The 17,288-nt window shown below is 38.1% G+C and overlaps 1 protein-coding gene across 3 annotated transcripts; it reads right to left on the bottom strand.

The window, feature by feature from the left end:
- Window positions 1-114: 114 nt before the first annotated feature.
- Window positions 115-7,912, bottom strand: LOC116262068 (transcription factor TGA2-like). 3 transcript variants are annotated; one of them, XM_031641107.2, is made up of 9 exons: window positions 7,435-7,912; window positions 6,768-7,025; window positions 6,594-6,668; window positions 5,165-5,224; window positions 4,995-5,072; window positions 4,840-4,903; window positions 2,952-3,223; window positions 1,113-1,349; window positions 115-548 (listed from the first exon to the last, which is right to left on the bottom strand). In XM_031641107.2, exons 2-9 carry the CDS (start codon window positions 6,921-6,923, stop codon window positions 396-398), a joined length of 1,095 nt encoding a protein of 364 aa, XP_031496967.1. In that variant the 5' UTR covers window positions 6,924-7,025; window positions 7,435-7,912; the 3' UTR covers window positions 115-395. The 3 variants fall into 3 exon arrangements, with proteins under 3 accessions (XP_031496967.1, XP_031496964.1, XP_031496963.1); XM_031641104.2 differs by having other exon boundaries at window positions 6,768-7,013; XM_031641103.2 differs by having other exon boundaries at window positions 6,768-6,910; window positions 7,435-7,910.
- Between the last annotated feature and the right edge of the window lie 9,376 nt (window positions 7,913-17,288).

Genomic DNA, 17,288 nt, shown 5'->3' with positions numbered 1-17,288 from the left:
TTGCCTCTCAGTGTAAAGACCTCGTACTTCCGTCCCTTGTCTACAAGAAAGGTCTCCCCATTGCTTGATATGGGTATTCCACAAAAGTCAACAGAAAGCATCTTACAACGCCTCTTCCTGAAATAACGTTACAACTGCAACATTATACAATATACAATTTATGTCATACAGACGACCACTGCAACATGGAGCACCTCAAAACCTATGTACAGCTTCCTTTAAGCAAAGATGCTGCATGAAAATGGCGGCCACTTTTTCTTATGTGATTTCCTTGAATAAAAATCATGTAATGTCCACTAAAGAGTGGCCTTTAACGCATTATTCAGTTCATTGGCTATCTCACGGATTATATAGCAGCAACAGACATGTGGATGAGAGAAGACCATGCAGTTGATTTACGCGGGTTCACGTGGACGAGCTGTCCAAAGGGAACTTAAAGCTCTCAGGCGCTGGAAGTAGTCGCCTAGGACAAGAAGGCCCCGAGCAGCTTGTCGGACAGTCAGAATTCGATACATCCGCTGCAAAGTCTGACGCCGAAGGTTATCTGCCTGTTGGAAAAATCAAAGATAGAAAGAGAAATCAGCACATTTATTATGTTGCTATACTCAATAGAACGTAGAAACATGATAACTAATTGCACTCCCAAGCAACTGCAAACTTCTATGGTTACACGTTCTGCACGCAAGAAGGGAGGGTACAAATAAGTACCACAACAAAAACTTATCTACATCGCAAAGCTGATATATTACGTAATCAAGCTTAAACTTATTTCAGATGAACATTATGTCACAAGAAAATGCAGGCGCTTCATGAGGAGAATATCTGTACTATTAAAGCTAGAAAAAGGAAGCACATAAAGGCAAGAAAGCAAACACGAAGAAAAATAAAACGGCCTACAATAATCCATTGACAAATGCAACACGCTGAGGATATATTTCCTTGAGAGACCATCCCTGATCTCCATATTTAAAAAAAAAAAAAAATCAACATGGATTATTGGATGTGAATAAAAGGTGCTCCAAAATCTATCAACTTAGAGCATAGAAGGTAATTCTCTTCAGAACGCATAAATTATATTAAAATATAGCATAAACAAAGCAAGGAAACTTCACCTGCAGTATGAAATTTGCAAGTGCCTCCAGTTTGTCCATGGCTGTGGCCATTTGGCCCACATAGTCTGTAACGTTTGGTGCACCTAAAGGAGCAGATACCAATGCCTCAGCCAGGGTTTGCTGCAGCTTCTCCATCCCCTGAGAAAGAGCATCTTCAGCCTGCTGTGATGATTGCTGCAAACCACAGATGGCTATAACTTGGCTTTCCGTCAGAGGCTCCAGTTGTGGAGTAAGAATCTGCATGAAGAAAATGGGGACAGCAGAAGTGTAAACTACAAGACAAATGCAAGGAATGCAGAAACTGCTATTATACCAGAAGTATAACATAGGCATGAAATATATGGTGTATCTCAATATATATGAACATAATTCATTAATGAAGAACAACATACATATGAATGCCCAGCCTACCGGCAGAGACAAAAATGGCAAGAAAGAAAAAAACTCATACGCTCATCTACTTAGCTTTATCGTGAAAATCTCACAAAGAATAAGTTCTATATTTGTATGTAGATTTAGGTATCAAAACAACAGTTTCATAATACCTTTATCCTTGTGGCTGAAATAGGAAAAATAATGAGGATCACCAACTATATTAATAGCTGAAAGCCAAATAAGATTGTCCACTACAATGAACAATCGCATATCAAATGTATGAGAAAAAAGACAAAAATGTCACACACAGAAAAGCAGAGTTTCAAGTCAATCATATGCAGAAGTCAGATTTTAGGATGGCCCAGAAGCACAATACAGAACAAAGACTCTAAAAAATTGACAAAAATAGCACATTAATGGTAATTAGGCATGTAAGGAAGCCTGCATGGCAGTTAGACATTTAACTGTGCTCCTTCATCAACTTAAATAAATGCTCTTATTAACTACTGAGACTACTTGCTTCTCTGGAAAAAGGCCATTGGTACAATTGATGCTCAAGCCCCAATAAGATAAAAATGGCTAATATCAGATACAAGTACGCATGGCTGAAAGGAAAAAGAATTGGTAAAATTCGAAGCTTAATTCAATTCATCAATAGCGTAGGCAATACACAGATATGCACAGGTACTGAAGCACAACATGGGTTGGGCTACAAAAACACAACATATGAAAACATGTGTACACATGTATAGCAGCATGTGCATGCCTGTGCATACTAAAATGCACGGAAAGACACATCAAACTCTACACACTTTAAGAGACCCATTATATGTGAAATGAACTAAAAGAGTAAGCTACAAAAATTATATAGTAGACTAATGGTTAGCAATCGAAGGGAGTGGGTATGCAGTGAACAGTGGACCACTTCGCCCCAAGTCGGAAGCATCATCATACTCGAATATTAAGTATGTTACATCCATAATCAAACTGAGCACCACCTAGACCAATACTTGAACGGTTCAACCCATGTCAGCTTGGTAGCAAAGTTCTCAGCGGCAAGAAACTTTAGGGCTTGTTGGAGCTACTGAGCATAACGAAAGCTGAAGGCGGATAAAGGTAGCTTGCTGCCAAGCCAAGTGCTTGCTTAGGCTTTATGTAGTGGTCGGCCTTCCTACCATCATGCCTTTGGAAGCTTCTACCAAACTTTACTTAGGTGGAAATAGTGGCCCTTCAGAAGAATCGATGTCATAGGATTTCACATCAACGAAATGAGGAAACCATTGAACAAATGTTGTCTTAGAAGAGCAGCTATCATAAATTTAAATAACATCATCAGAAGATTCTTGCAATTTATAAGCAATCATACACGACCAACCTGCAGCTAGGAAATAGTAATGTTCAGAAAAATGAAAAGAAAGTTCTAGCATTAAATTATTCATCCATCAGCAAAAAACACAAAACAACCTTGAGAAGTTCGGAAGGGCGAAATCCACCAATCCAAAGAAAGAACCGTTCAGCAGTAGTTCTCCACATGCCCGACATTAGATGAAAGACATCAGACTTTGCAGCTGTTGCTTTCATATCGAAAAGGTCATCATAGAGTTTAAGACCACCTTCCACTAGAATCCGGAGCTCTAGGTCAGTTGCACGTGCATTCAAAGCAGTTCTAAGTGCATCTGTCCCCCTTTTTTGGTCTTCAACCCAGGTACTGTACTCCATCTCAAACAATACAACACCTATAATTTCCCAGTTGACAAGAATCAGAAACTAAAGAGGCTAACAAAAGACATGATATCATCTGAATATACCCATACATTTGCAAGCACTTATATTTGTCTGCACATGCACAAGAGCGTGTATGTCAGTGAGAGAGAGAGAGAGATTTTACAGACATGGGTTGTCACCTAGGCTCAAGACTACATTGGTACTGCATAAGAAAAACCAGAAAAGCATTATTGTATTTGTGGGTTTTGAACTCCTGACAAGAGCTCACATCTTTGAATGTTTCTATAAAGGAAGCTAATCAGTGGGATCTCCATCGACAAAACTTAGCTGGTACCTGATTACGCTCTTCTTATGTATAGATTAGGCTCTTTTAGATCTAATAATCACAGCCTGATGTTTTCCCTTCTATATGGTCCTATATACACATTAAAGGAACAAAACAATGGAAAACACCCACAAGGCAGTTACTAGTGTTACTGAACATGCGGCAGTTACTAGTGTTACTGATCACATGCAGACTTAGTTGCCTTAAAATACTGGCAGGTATGAATTTCAATTAGAGGCTTGGGAAATCAATGAATATAGCAGATATAACATCAATTCTCCATCGTGGTTGCATTTTTTTCCTTCTTTTTTATTACCATGCTGCATCCACTGCATCTACATGACATGTGGCAGCTAAACTTATCAGAATAAAGATCCCTAATGGTATACAATTCTGAAATTTTTCCTTGCCTCTCATCCAGTTGATATGTTCAGTTTCATTTTCAATCATGGTTCATATCTGTGGAATAAATGAATGTCATTCATGTTTGGATGTTGCCAATATCATGACTACTTAATCAGATGGTAGCCAATCAAACTTGAAGCAACCCATGTACAAAACCTAGATGGCAGATGTTCTTGAGTCATGCGCAAACTGGAACTTGTTGCATCCACACAATATAACACAACATAATGCAGTATAGCTATCACGATAATGCTCACGGCCCCACCCTCAAGCTTTTCTTTCCTGTTTCTCTTCAAGCACACATGGGATGAAAGGTTCAGTTCCTTTAATGTACATAAGATCCAGATTTACATTCAATACTTCTTTCTACATCATGTAGTAAGATGTACCTCATATGAATATGCCAGAAATAACATGTCAGTTGAATCTAAGACTCTTCTTGTACTCAGGCCTTTGTGCGATTAGACTAGTAGGTATACCAAGTCTCATTGTTCCAACATCTCCTATATTAAGCTTCTAACCTTGCAAATAACACATAATATGTTCCCTCCTCCTTGTCTGCAACCTTCCTGTAATGTGTAATTTGAGTAATTACAAAAGGCGACATAAGATTCAGAAAAGGACTTCCCTCCACAAGATGAACCTAGGACATACAACCCATGGCCCTTCTCAATTCTGGATTCACTGTTATGGTGTGCTAGTTAGGCGATTGGCTTGTTGGAGTATCAATGTTTCAGTTCTCAAGCCTAGATAAGTTGCATTAGTTAAGTACAACGTTCAACACTATTTGACTCAATAGCATATATGCACATCCATTATTTATTTCTAGTTAATTGACATTGTATTCGTGTAGATCTTTACAATAGTATTTTTCATATATGGTAAAAAATGGCAAACCTGCATTATTTGCTCCAGGAATTCCATGGATGGAATCTCCAGTATTTCCACCAACATATACACCCTATATTAGGTAAAACAACATCAACATGTCAACAGATCACACAAATAAAAGGAGACAAAGTCTATAAAAGATGATATGAAGCTTCATATACCTGCTGTTTGGCTCGCTCAAGTTCTTGCTCCAATTGTGTCAACTTCAGACGGCTTGACTCTAGTTGCTGAACATAGGCCTATAGCAAAATATCAGTTAGAAATAAAACATTCAATATATGATATTATCTTGTTGCAGTAACTTTCAGAAAGTCACCCATGTTTCATTTACTTTTTTCCGTAAACGGCTCTTCCGAGCAGCTTCTCTATTTTGCGCTAATCGCCTCAGGGCCTACAGACATGCACATGAAACAGAAGGCAAGAAAAGTTATAGGTGGAAAAAAAAAACATATAAACTTTACCAACAATCACACTCACAACTTTAATATGTTAATCTAGCTAATTTCACACACGAACAGGATAGCTAAAGCCTAAAGCCAATTGCAGGCAAAGCTAATTAATGAATACAACGGATAAATCTAAAAGCAAACTTTGAAGAATAAAAGACGGAAAATTTGGCAGTTCAAAATTTCAGCAGCTAAGGGCATTCCTTCCAAAGGAATGACAATTATAATATACACACATGCGCGTGCATTCACACAATATAAGAAGCACGTGATTTGGTAAGGTTAGCTTTTTAATTGCCTACGAAATGAGTAAATATTATGAAATTTTACATTAGAAGGCACCAACAAGGTATGAATATGATTGAGAGACTGAGATTTAGAGAATAAAGCTTCTATGTTCATCTGTAGGCGAAAACCATTCAGTAGTTAACAAAATGAAACAGGAAAGTCTCATAGATCATGATTCAAAGAGTTCATTCTTTGTTTAGTTTAAGGAGATGAGAATGCTTTCTAGAATAAAATGAAAAGCCTGCAAATAAAATCGGCTCATATAAGTTCCTTTCCAAATTAAAGTAGCGAGAGAAAAGGAGTAGACAAGTGTCAAAAATGTTAAACTGTCATGAGTTTGAAAGGACCCTACAAATCTTCCAGGATATATAAAAAAAAAGCACCTTAAAAGATGAACTACAAGTAATTAGAACCATACACTCGTCACAGTTGATCTTTCCATAAATAGCAAAAGCAAACAGGTAATTAACATGATCAAATCAGACACAAGAAGGATAGGTCCCATAATTACCACGAGGCACTCCAATACCATCTCAATGGCATCAAACATATAATACATAAAAGTATGCACTATTCACGCAACAGCAAGGAAAACATGGAAAAAACTTCACATCAGTACATGGAGAAGACAAGAAACTGTGAAGTACAATAGAGTGTCTAGCTTTTAAGGGTAAAAAATAGAGGACCTTAGCAGGATGTTTCATGCAGAACAATAAATGCGCCCAGTTGCCTCAAAAAATCTGCCCCTCAAGAAGCAGAACTAAATTGTATAACCAGTTTCACTGATGGTCGTGGAAGACGCATGCCTCTTTTCAGAGAACATGACACGTTCGGAACGTAGGAAGACGAAAGTAGTGAGAAAGAATAAAGTTTTTTTTTTTTGGTTGGGGTGGGAAGGTAGCGGGTGGTGTGGTGTGGTGTGGTTTGGAAAGAGGTTTTGGGGGTGCATGTTCTGAAAAAAAAAAAAAAGGAGACATACAAATAATTGTGTTAAAAAGAACAAATCTTCAACATTCACAAGCTCACCTTCTCGCTAGGCTTATTTGCCTCCTGATCGGAGCTTTTGGAAGTCGCCAGCATACCGTTGAGCCCATCTTCTGACTAGAATTTGTTCATAAATAAGACTTTTTGGCCGCAACAATGAACAGAAAGACCAGTTATAAGAATAATCAAGGGAAATCAAGGATCGGTGCAACACACCCTCATTGTGTCTGCTCCAGAGTCTGGCTGCAGAATCAGAGACACGCCCGTGTTAAAGCCGTTATCATGTTTAAACGGTTCCCTCCACTGGTGATGGCTTGCTTCATACAAGACCATCCTCTCTGAGGATGAAAATTCTGCTACTGAAGAGTTCATAAAGCAACACAAAACTTTTGCATCAAGAACAGACGTATCACTTCAGCTAGAAGCAAAAAACTTCAAATACGTATGCCCTCGTCGGCTCGTCTGCGAAAAAATCTGAAACTTTCACAATAAATCCAGAATTTAAAAAAAGGACAAAATTCAGTTATTATCCTCTTGCAGTCTTGCTTAACATCTACGCGTCCGGCCGATAAGCTGGAGCAAAGCTTCCGTCAATAGGTTTTTCTAAGAGAACCGCATCTGGAACAGAATCTCTCTCTCTCTCTCTCTCTCTCTCTCTCTCTCTCCAATTTCCATTAAAAAATACTGCAACTGTCAAAAAATTAGCTTTTAGCTGAGGAACCATGTACAGCTCCTCCAGAACACAATATTCTCTTCGTTCCCGAACTAGCGTTAGAAGAAGAGAGAGAGAGACTGACTGAGACAGAGCAGAGAGAGAGAGAGAGAGAGAAGGAAGAACTGGAAAATAATTTAAATTGAAAACAAAGAGAAAACTGTATCTCACCGGCAAACGAGCTCATGAAAGGAAAAAAGAATTCCGTATCGAGATGGATTCAGTCGTCCAATCGGACAACGACTAACGGCCGGAAGTACGACGAAGGATAAAACGGAGACTCTCCCTCCCTCTCCCTCTACCCGCCGGAATATACTGATTCGTCGCACAAGAGGCCGCGAACTCCACAGAATGGAGCGAGAAGAAGAAGCACCGAAAGGAGAAGAAGAAGAGTGAGCGGAGAAGGAAGCCGCAAAATCTCACTTCCCACTTCCGAAGGAGGACGGCTCTCGCTCGCCCCACCTTTCTCTCCCTTCGAATGTCTCTGCCCTCCCTCTTCTTTTTCTTCCACACGGCGGGGAAAATGGACGGAGGGGGAGGTGCTGATACAGAGCGCAGTCAACAGCGATCCTGGCTCTTCAGTCGCTCGTCCCTCCCCCGCTCAGAATCCTCGCCATCCAAATTGGAGTCCGCATCACACCTCCTCCCCCCCACTTGACCCTGACACCTTGTCCCCTCAGACGCGAGAAAACTTCTTCGTGTTTGAATTGTTTCCCGACGGCTCCCCGCTTGACTCAGCGGCATGAATGAAACGTGAGGTCGGCAGAGGCTCCCGTACATGTTGTCAATTCGTGGGGGAAGATTTTTCTCCCCGGGTGAAAATTCCGCCTGATGCTTCCACTGGCGCATGTTTGGCAAACAGGGGATGCCACATGGGAAAGAGGACAAATGAAGAAAGGCTGATGACGCCTTCAGAACGTCATGCCTCCTGGGAGGACAATCCCAGGCCAGAGCGGACAAATTCTGCCCGGCCCTTAATTTCTTTCTTTTTAATAAAGTAGTTTTTTTTTAATTTTAAGTTTTAATTTTTTTTATTAAATAGTTTTTTTTTCAATTTTAAGAAAGTTAATGCATGTTAATTAAGAAAATTTTCAAATATTCGAGTGAACAGAAAAGTACTTATTTAGAGTGAGGAAATATATGACGAGTCATTTTATCAATCTGCTTAGATTAACAAGTACAGTATCCAAAGAACCTTATAAAATAAAATTTAAAAACATGCAACGAAGAAGGTTTTCAGTTTAATTGATCGAAGGAATCATGATTGATCAGTTCTCATAGAACTTTTGGTTAATTATCATATTTCACTCAATCTTATGTTGCAACATTTTGGTGACTGCATGAACTCAAAAGACAAATAAAAAAAGGTAACACTCTTGAAAACCGCCTAACGCATCGGGTACTGCTAGAATGATCTTAACTTTAAAAAGAGAAAGTAATGAAAGCATTACAGCCCATTTGAAACTTGATGAAGAAAATGAATGAATAATGTGCAACAGGAGTCTTTCCTGCGTAGCTACTAGGAGATAATATTAGATATTCATCAGCATTCAAAACAACAATTACTTTGTGCTTAGATAAGCTTCATCCCTTATAAAAAAACAATCAATCTCTAACATATATATATAAGATATGATCCATCATCTAAACTAGAAAACAATTGATTACGATGAAGGACGAAAAGAAAAGACATAGATAAACAACAACATGATACTAAACAAGTGTGATAATAGCATGCATGCGCTGATAGCACGCGTATGAAACTTTTGTATTCAAACAAGGGGCTTCAGCCTTAGTTTCATGATATATATATATATATATATATATATATATATATATATATATATATATATATATATATGGCTAAAAATTAAAGATCTATTGCTAAAAACAGGATAAACCATTGTTAATATTGTTTATGGTCATGTAACATTAGTTTTTTAGTGAAAGATTTTTAATTTCTTATGGTTTGGCTACATTTGACATGGCAGAACTCCTCTATAGTGACGGGTCTCAAGATAGAACTGTTAAAAACTTTAGAGAATAAAATTTCATTTTTTTTAAATGTGAGGGGAAAACATGGCACCTGTTAGACCCTATCATTAATTCAGCCAACTACCTTTTGTGGCTGGATAAATTTTTATTTTGTGTCGCTAAAAATCTTTGCAAAAGGTGCATTAGAGATAGCCACTTACTCGACTACAGTTTTGAACAATTAGGTGTATCTTTTGCGATGGTTTTTAACGACACAAAATGAAATTAAAGAAGAAAAAATCATTTAGCTACAGAGATAGCTAGCTGATTTTAATATATAACTTGAGGACTACAGGTTGGAGAAGCTAGATGCCTTTTGTTTGTATGAAGCAGTGCAAGTGATCTCATCTGCATGTGGTTGGAAGTGTCGTCGTGCGTAGGGGCGAAGCCAAGGTAGGGTTCGCATGGGCCCTAGCAGAACCTCAATTTTTTTTTAAAAAAAAATTTACCTATAAATTTTGGAAATTTTCATTTGTTTTGTATAAAAATTTTGAAAAATGATATTTCGACCATAATCAAAATTTAAAAACTTTAATTTGGCCAGCCTCATGAAAAATTTCTAGCTCCACCACGCGATAATAAAAGTGTCGGAGTTGCCGTTGTTCATGTAGGAAAGGGTAGCCAGATTATTGTACTACAATGGACAGCCAGCCCCCACTCTCCATCTTGTTTCTTGTCTTTAATGCAGACAACAGACACACACACACACCTATCAACCATCATCCATTGTGGCCCAACACAATGAACCTAATGGGAGTGGTGAGTTCTACTTTTCTTTTCAAATAAAGTTACAACCTTCACTGGTAGGCATTCAATGATGTGCTCTACATACATCGAACCGCGCTTAGCGCCTCATACATGAAAAATATATCAGATCAAGCAGGGTATGTGTTCGGTCCAAACACAAAGAAAGAGTTGGTGCTTGAAATTATTAAAGTATTCCTAATCTTCTTTGTTTTTCATAACACTTCTTTACAAGACAAGAATGAAAAAGGTGAAAAAGACTTGCTTATAAACATTAAAAATGTACCCAAGACAATGACATGATGGCTTATAGTGGCAGTTTTACTAAAGAATGAGCACTTGAGTCACTGGATTTGGTGGGTGACTTGTATGGCTGGACCCAGGTCTAGCTTCATCATCTTCTAATTGTTGGTGATAGGTCAGTGTTGACATGGCCCACACCAGCTCACATATAGCTCCGCTATCGATGGCCTACGATGGGTGAAACCCATGAACAAGATATTTGACTCAAAACACGAGCGGCCCTCTAGTTTTCCTTCCTCCATGAGGGTTTAACTAGAAGTAGGGGTGAACAACGAAACCCGTTAAAGCTCAGCTCATGAACAAGTTCAAGCCGAGTCATTTGCTTAACGAGTCGAGTTCGAGTTCATGAGTCGACTAGTTCGAATAATTGATTTGAGTTTGAGCTCAACACGTCACTGCCGAGTCGAGCTCGAGCCTTAATCGAGTTTGTTGAGCCTTAATAAAGTTGATATATTTAAATGAGTTTTCGAGTTTGTCGAGCTCGAGCTCAACACGTAACAATGAATATCAATTCTATTCAAATGAGATTGTCGAGCCTTAACTCGAGCTCAACACGTAACGATGAATATCAATTCAATTCAAACGAGTTTATTGATCCTTTTCGAACTCGATGTCAACACGTAACTGTCGAGTCGAGCTCGAGCTGTTTCTGTCGAGCTATTCTCGAGTTCGAGGTTTCGTTAATCAAGCCAAGCTCGAGCTGACTGAACTCGAGCTCGTGTTCACCCCTAACTAGAAGGGTGTCGGGCACTAAAATCTCTGCATAAGCTAAAATGTCGATCGATCTCAATACAAAGGATAAATTAGATTCAGATTTCCAAGTGATCTGAAACTGATTTAATACATAAAAAATCACCGTACCTTGGAGTAAAGGGGAAGGAGAGTACATCATAAATGAGTTCTCTTCTCTAGTTGACGCTGATCCTAGCTAAAAGTGGCAACCGATAAAAGTGGGAAACTTAATCATAGTGCATGGTGAACTTGTTGAGTGCATGCAGAAGATTTGATCATCAGGCGAATATGTTGAAAGTTTGAAGTCCATGACATCAGGTTACTTATTTGTTACAGTTTCATTGATTCTAAGCACATTTAGTGATAGGCCGTGGCTCGACTCGTTCAAGCTCGACTCGACCTAGACTCGTATTATTTAGACAAGCCAAAGTATGACCCGATTTATATGAGCAGCGAAAGAGCAGGGTTCGAGCAGCCGCTTATGAGCTTGGCAAAGCTCAAGCACGATTGGTTCATTTTTTTATAAAATATAAATTACCAAAATTTCAGGACAATATTGTTTTCAAGTTGTCTCGTTTAATATTAAAGAAACTACAAAACTTTTAACTTCTTGTACGTATATTTGTCATTTAAAAAAAAAAACTCTTTAATAGCCAATAATCACAACCCGACAACACGTATTGCAAGGGACACTAGTTATATAATTTTTTTAAATTGTCATAAAAATTCAAAATAAAAACAAATGCTTTTTATGAGCTTAAGTAGGCACCTGCCCACACTATGCCCACACCTCCGCCTCCACAAGTCACAATGTTTTTGAGGGTTAAATAAACTCTCCCCTCTCTCTGATGCACACACACTATCAGTGACGTCAATGTGAGGCGGAAGATCCAGGGAAAGGGCCGACAGCATTGTGCCCGTCACTCAAAAGGCGACGGTCACTACAAATATCGGCGGAGAAAAAAGAAATGAAGGACAAAAAAGAAAAAGAAAAAAGTGACTCGCTATTCCGCCACGGAATCATTTATTCTTCTTGAAGAGAAAGAAAAGAAGCAAACAGATTCTTCCTGGCAAGAGAAACAAACGCAATTCCATCCCCCACTGGACTGATCTTCTTTTCCCTTTTCATGGTATGTACTAAAACTGTGAAATATAAATGATAATTTATACTTAAATGATAGAATAGGACTTTGTCGAGATATCAAAATTTTTCTCCTGAAATTAAGTTTTACCCCTTTCAATCCATCTTCCTTAGAGTCACATGTCTTGGAATAAGATTCTTGATATATATATATATATATATATATATATATATATATATATATATATATATATATATATATATATATATTGAACGCTGCAGGCATTGGAGAATATTTATTTTCTATAACTCATGAGTTAATTGTTTTCTTATCACCATTATATTTTTTGGTGAGCAGGAAAAGTATTTCATCTTATCACTTAAATGACAGTCGAAACCTCTACCCAACCTCATGTTTTTTTAAGGTACAACACCCACTTTTGATGTCTCAGATGTGCTGTCTCTGCAACGCTTCAACTTGCTTGTCAGGTGGTCTCCTTTACAACAAGGAGAATTAACGTCTCAGAAATTCAAAACAAGAATTGGCCACCTACCGACCCCACTCCAACCATTGCACCAACCTCATTGAAGACCCACCAACATGTACTTTCACCATAGAATTAAGTCATGAAGCTAGAAATTGGTCTTCTCTCCTCGTTAATTTCAATTCTAAAATGTTTTAGGGGTGTAAATGAAATTTTAGGTTTGTTCACCTTGTGTTTAACTTACTTTCTTTTGTATGACCCACATAAATCAAACACGTTTTTAGGAGGCTATTTGACATTAGGAACAAGATGTAAGTATTTCATGAATCTATTTCAAAAGTGGAGTAAATTCAATTTTGAGGTAGATTCATGAAACACTTACATCATGTTTTTATTACCAAACGGCGCTTACTAAATTTCAAATAAAACTAAATTCATCTTCCAATGAAAGGTACATTTTTGTTGGGGACTGCTATTAGATTGCGACACTCCAACAAAACGCGTGGCCCTTTGGCATGCATTACACTTTAATTAACCTGTCATTGCTCTAAGGTACGTGCTTTCGCCTATAATGTGATAAGATTTCTACCCACGGAGAGATAAAGTCTTTCGATGGCCCACTCCTCAACAACAGTACTAATTAATGGTGCACAAGAATGGACAAAGTCTCCACATCAACCTGAACATGGAACAATTTGTCTCCACATAATGCTCACTGTGAGTACTGGAAGAAGGAAAAAGCGTTGGCAAGGATCGAATATCTTTTTCTCTTTTCTGTGTCTCTCTCTTTTATTCAAAAATCCACGAAGAAAACTAAAAATGAAAGGAAAAGGAAGTGAGAGAAAGTCAGAAAGACAAGCCGAAGTAAGCAAGAAAGAAAAGAACGAGGGAAAAAATAAGTTAAGATATTAAAGAACGAGTTATACAATAGACTTGGTGAAGCCAGGAAGCCCTTTATAAGTAGTATGCAGTTAATACTAGGCCCCTCGTGTTAACTTAATTAACATGGCAGGAGCATTTTTCCCCCTTTTCTTGAAGGGTATTTTTTATTTATTTGAAGGTAATTTTCATCTTTATAGAAAATAAGTTTTTTTTATTCTTCTAATTCTGTCATTGTAAGAGATGTACAGTTTTTTTTTTTTTTCTGTATTAAGGGCATTTTCAATTTTTGGCTCATACCAATGGATTGAATCTGTTTTACACATACACGCACACTATATACACAACCATTTTATATACACAATTTTTGGCTTAAAGTGTATTTCTTATTTTTTCCACAAGTAAAATGTTCTTTTGTGTTGTTGACACATGCTATATATATATATATATATATATATATATATATATATATATATATATATATATATATATATATATATATAGGTTCAAGTATGGACTAGAGGATCTCTCATGACGCTCCACCTAATGCATTGCATCGGTCGAGCAATGTGTTGGATCATATGATTATGGTTGAAAAAAGGTTCGGATGACCAGAGGATTTCGCTTCTTTTCTTATATACTTATATATATAGTGAATGAATGATGAGTTGATTTGTTTAGAGTCACCCATCCATCTAATTAGGACCGTTCATTTGAAGCAGATAAATGGTTGAGAGAAAAATAAAAGGAAAAATATATGAACTAATACTAGATTATAAAAATATTCATCATGTTTTTATCTTTATTTTTTCTTTAATCATCTATCATAATGTATCAAATAGTCTTTACTAGATGGCTTATATATATATATATATTACTTATGTTGGTATGTCTTAGCCAATCGGGTGGGCAGGCAGAGAAGATATATTATCGGTCAGGTTTTAGTTAAGTACACGGACCTCTTGGGCGTGCGCGGAACGCCTGAAGGGAAAAAGGAAGACAAAGGGAAAGATACCAACAGCCTTCGTCATCTTCAACATCTGTCTGCTCATTGAAGAAATTCGGCTGCTTATGTAGCAAGTCCGTTAAAAGAAGGAAGTTGGTGCTGCCTTATCTTTTCAAATGGCCAATAATAATGCAAGCGCATTTGGAGCAACGTAGCCTAAAAGAGCGAAGTTGATTAGGAGGCGCCAAAAGCTTTGCAACATTTAGCTGATCAAAAAGTGCGGAAAGTTGGATTTCAGATTCTCAGTCCTTTACGTCTCTGTACACCCTTTTACCATGTGTGGTAGGTTTCTTTCTCTTAGTAAAGCAAGTTTGCAAAAAGTGTGCGTGCCCCGGCCACTGTGAGAGAGGGAAAGGTTCATTCGTATTCCAATAATTGTAGAACGTTGATGTAAAGCGTTGCTCCAACCAACTGTACTGATCGGCTTTTCCCACAAGTTACAAAGCCATTACAATGAGTATCTAAAGGGATGTTTGTTGGTTTTTTGGTTCTCTTAGTTTGTGTTTTGGATGAAGAAGAGTATTTCATCTTACCACTCAAATGAGAGTCCAAGCTCTCACTCAAACCCTCGTCTTACCGGCCTTCTTTCAATGCCTCAAGTTGTTTGACATCTTGAGATTGGAAACGAAAAAAGACCACTTACCAATAAGTGGCCCCAGACAAACACAAGCAAGACATCATAATTTGTACTCACCTAATAATATTCACATGAAAACTTGACAATTGTTTTGTACTCTCAAACACTGTTGCCAATGTTAGAATCATTGTTGTGTAGGTTTCACTATTGGTAGTGTTGGCTTGTATCGCTTTTATTTTTTATTTAGAAAATAATTTAAAATATTTAAATTTAATTTAACAAATGAGAAGATAAAAAATAGAAACCTGCAGTATCTGACTTGAAAGTCTATTCGTCCATCCCTTAAATGGAAAGGGATCTTGGTTCTATTTGCCTGAGGCTTTGGGCTTAGGGGTGAACACGATCCGAGTCGAGCCCGAGTTCAACTAGCACGAGCTCGGGTAAACTAATGAAACCTCGAGTTAGAGAATAGTTCAACAGAAACAGCTCGAGCTCGACTCGGTAGTTACCTATTGAGATCGACTCAGTTAAGGCTCGACAAACTCGTTTGAATATATGGAGTATTACTTTACCATAAATCGAGCTCGACTCGATTAAGGCTCGGCAAACATGAAGGAGCTTTTGTAAAAACTTACATAATTAATTAACATTAATATACCGATTTTTTAATTAAAAAAGCAAGATGGATATTTAAAAAATCACTACACATCATTTTTGAGTCAAGTCGAGCTTTAACATTTCGAGTTTAGTGAATTCGAACTCAACTCGATTATTTGAACGAGTCGACTCGTGAACTTGAGCTCGACCCATTAAAAAAAATGACTCGACTAGAACTCGTCCAGGAGCGCATTGTTCACCCCTACCTGCACTGTCAATTCGATGCTGAAGCCACAAAATATCATATTATTTATGAAGGCCTTGGTGTTGACGTCGCGTCGGCAAAGAAGTTGAACACCTGAATGCCGTGCACGCAACATATCTATATGAGAAGAAAGTGTTTGTTGTGGAAACCATGTGGGTGTTTTTACCAATGTCACTTTTGTTGCAAAAGAAAAAATAATTTGATTTGTAAAAGCTTTTCAAATTTGGCTTTACGTGACCAACTTTTACAAAGAAAGGTTTGCTCCTGCATAGATTCTTTGACAATGCTCATCCTAGTGTTTAGTTTCCAAACGCAAAGCTACGCCGCTATTTTGATAGTCATGTGAAAGCTGCCTTTGCATTCCCAAAATGGAATTCTCCCAAGACTAAGACACACACACACACATGCTCGGACCCGGACCCCTGCATGCATGGATTCCTCTATGTGAGTGGGTCCCACCATCATAGGGCTTCATATCTTACTCTACAGGGTTTGATGTAGGGGTGGGCATTAGGCCGGGCCCGGGCCATGATAACGACTGCTGGGCCGAACCCGATAATTTCTTTTTTTTTATTATTATTATATTTTTGAAAACACTTCTTTCATGACCGAACATTCCCAAAGCCGTATTTGAATGCATGATACTTTAGTTGATCAGTTTACCGCTTCTTACCTAGGTTATGAAGAAACCCTACTCTATAAGAGCAGGGATAAAGGAAAAGGAGCTTCGGCCACTTCAAGGTATCCCCCGAAAAACATATTTGGTCGAAAGTGAGATACACTAGCGGCCATGAGTCAGAAACAGATAACAAGCGGTTGAACTCCCCACATTCAGGTGCAAGAAAGAATCAAGAACCTGTGACAGGTCAGCCCGGAACTGTGGGCGCCTGCACGGGCCCGGATCCAGATTCCTTTCCAAATATAAACCGAATAGTGAGAGAATAAATAGTGAGAGAATGAAGACCACCATCCACACATTCCTCAACAATATGTGAAATATTTCTTCAACTTCAAAAGCAAGAAGCATATTGCTTCTATGTGGTCAATCATGTTGGTGAAATAGTTGTTTAATGAATAGAACAGCCTTTTGAATAAATTAGAGAGCCTTTTAAAAATCTAGGATAGAGTTGCACGATTCCTAGTGCCTAAAGATAAGTTAGAAAAATAACACATCATTGACGATAGGAGCCACAAAGTGGGGGCCTCAAGTGCCTTCCACCCTTCCCCAACATATCCACTAATTAACGAGTTTTGGCAACCTATGGGTTTTTTGTTTACTCCGTTAATCTTGGATTCTTTTTATTAACAATTGCTTAATCGAG

This window comes from Nymphaea colorata, chromosome 10, assembly GCF_008831285.2.
Source record: "Nymphaea colorata isolate Beijing-Zhang1983 chromosome 10, ASM883128v2, whole genome shotgun sequence".
Classification (NCBI taxonomy): Eukaryota; Viridiplantae; Streptophyta; class Magnoliopsida; order Nymphaeales; family Nymphaeaceae; genus Nymphaea; species Nymphaea colorata.
The sequence above is the reverse complement of the archived record's forward strand: the minus strand, read 5'-3'. Positions and strand labels throughout refer to the sequence as shown.